At 51.7% G+C, this 1,858-nt stretch overlaps 1 protein-coding gene across 2 annotated transcripts in view; it reads left to right on the forward strand.

Moving 5' to 3' along the window:
- The window catches only part of LOC110337129 (hereditary hemochromatosis protein homolog), a 17,036-nt gene that overhangs the window by 867 nt on the left and 14,311 nt on the right, over positions 1–1,858 (forward strand). Inside the window, exon 2 of one of the 2 annotated variants that reach the window (XM_021219884.2) lies at positions 1,291–1,347. The exons of the other annotated variant lie outside the window; for it this stretch is intronic. Within the exon in view, the coding sequence (XP_021075543.1) occupies positions 1,291–1,347 (57 nt within the window). The remainder of the gene's footprint in view (positions 1–1,290; positions 1,348–1,858) is intronic. 2 annotated transcript variants of the gene reach the window in all.

Raw genomic sequence — 1,858 nt, forward strand, 5'->3', positions numbered from 1 at the left:
GGGACTCCCTTCGGGGGTCTTTCAGGAGACAGAGGAAAGGAGGAAGAAAAAGAGAGTGTGTGTGGAGAGAGAGGGAGAGAGAGAGAGAGAGAGAGAGAGAGAGAGAGAGAGAGACGAGAGAGACGAGAGAGACAAAAGAGATGACCAGAAAGGTTTGGATTGTAAAGGGAAAAGCCTCTGGGGAGGAGAAGCCCAGACCCTGGGCTGGTGGAAAATTCAGAGTAGAGGGCCGGGTATGCTTGGTAGGGACTGAGGGATACGGGGAGAACTTAGAGGTTAGGTCTGCTTTGGTATGTAAGCTAGACACCTGGGCCACTGCTCTCTGCTCTGAATCCCAACAGTAAGGAATAGGTCAGAGCGCTTAGGCATAGGAAAGAGTACCGCAGGGAGAGGCAAAGGGTGGAGCGGAGGAAGCTGAGACGGGCGGGAGGCTTAGCGAGCCCAGCAGCTTTTGTAAAACGTACCCCGGGCTGACATAAGTGGGGCGTGGGGTTACATTGGGGAGCCTTTATTGTCAGCTGGAGGACACATGACTATTGGAGTACACGGTCTACCACTGGAAGCCCCTGCAAGAAGGAACTGGCAGCCCTTTTCTAGACCTCAGTGGGTGGCCTTCTTAGGAGAAAAGAGAATGTCCGCAGGGGAAGACTGCAAAAAAGGGCCTGACACAGAAACCAGGAAGGGGGTGGTGGCAGGAGGAGGAACATTTAGCGTCCCTTCCCCGAAGAAACACCCAGGGAGAGTGTCTGCACCCCATGGGCAGAGGTCTGGATGCAGTGTCTGGAGAGGACCTGATTGGGGTCTTTGCTCACCGTCTGGTTACAGGGACTGTGAGGCCCAAGAAAACTGAGGATTCAGGGTGGGAGGGACCTGTGATGAGACAAGCTGTGGAGCGTGTCTGGGGACGATCTGGGCAAGTATCAGGGAGGAGCTGGGGGCGGAGTAGAAGCTCAGCTTCAAAACACTCCACTGAGAATCTCCCCTCCAGTCCTGATTCCAGGGGTAGCTATAGAAGATTGTTCTTTTAATGTCGGGAATAATTATTTTTATTGTTGTTGTCTCTTGTTTATTGTTTGAGACAGGGTCTCACTGGGTAGCCCTGGCTGTCCTAGGACTTGCTATGTACACCAGGCTTCCCTTGAATCCATAGAGCTCTGCCTGGCTGGCTAGCTAAAATTAATTTTCTCAATGGGAAGTGTGTGTGTGTGTGTGTGTGTGTGTGTGTGTGTGTGTGTGTGTGTGTGTGTGTGGCAACAGGTATGCAGGGTATGCACAGGACAGAACAGCAAGGATCTTCCTCTACTCTCCTGGCTGACGCAGAGGCTCATGGCTCCAGCAGGCTGACAAGTGAGTTTTCAGGTCTACCTATCTCTGCTCCTCAAAGCTGTGGGGGGAGAGGTTACAGGAATGCACAGCCATGCTCTGCTTTTTTACGTGGGTGCTGGGGATTCGAGCCCAGGTCCTGTGTTTGCAGAGCAACATTCTTACTCACTAAGCCGCTCCCATCACCTGGCTGCTTGCTTTTGACAGTGTCCCTACCATGTAGCCCCAGGATGCCTTGAAACTTGGCCACCTCCTTAGCTGATGACAATTTGTATTTACCAAGAAACGGATCATCTATTTTATGTCTTATTTTGAAGTCTTGCTCAGCTAAGCTGGCTGATCATCTATTCTCTCTTCTGTTGTAGGTGGGTTTAAGCTACTGTCTTTTGCTCCGGAACCACCTTGCTCTGGAGCCCCCACTCGGCTTCCCTTCTGTAATAGCCACCTTCGGTTCTGAGAGGTGACAGTGCTGCCAGTCCTCTCTAGCTTCTCTGAATCTGTGGATAAAACACACACACACACACACACACACACA

This window comes from Mus pahari, chromosome 19, assembly GCF_900095145.1.
Source record: "Mus pahari chromosome 19, PAHARI_EIJ_v1.1, whole genome shotgun sequence".
Taxonomy (NCBI): domain Eukaryota; kingdom Metazoa; phylum Chordata; class Mammalia; order Rodentia; family Muridae; genus Mus; species Mus pahari.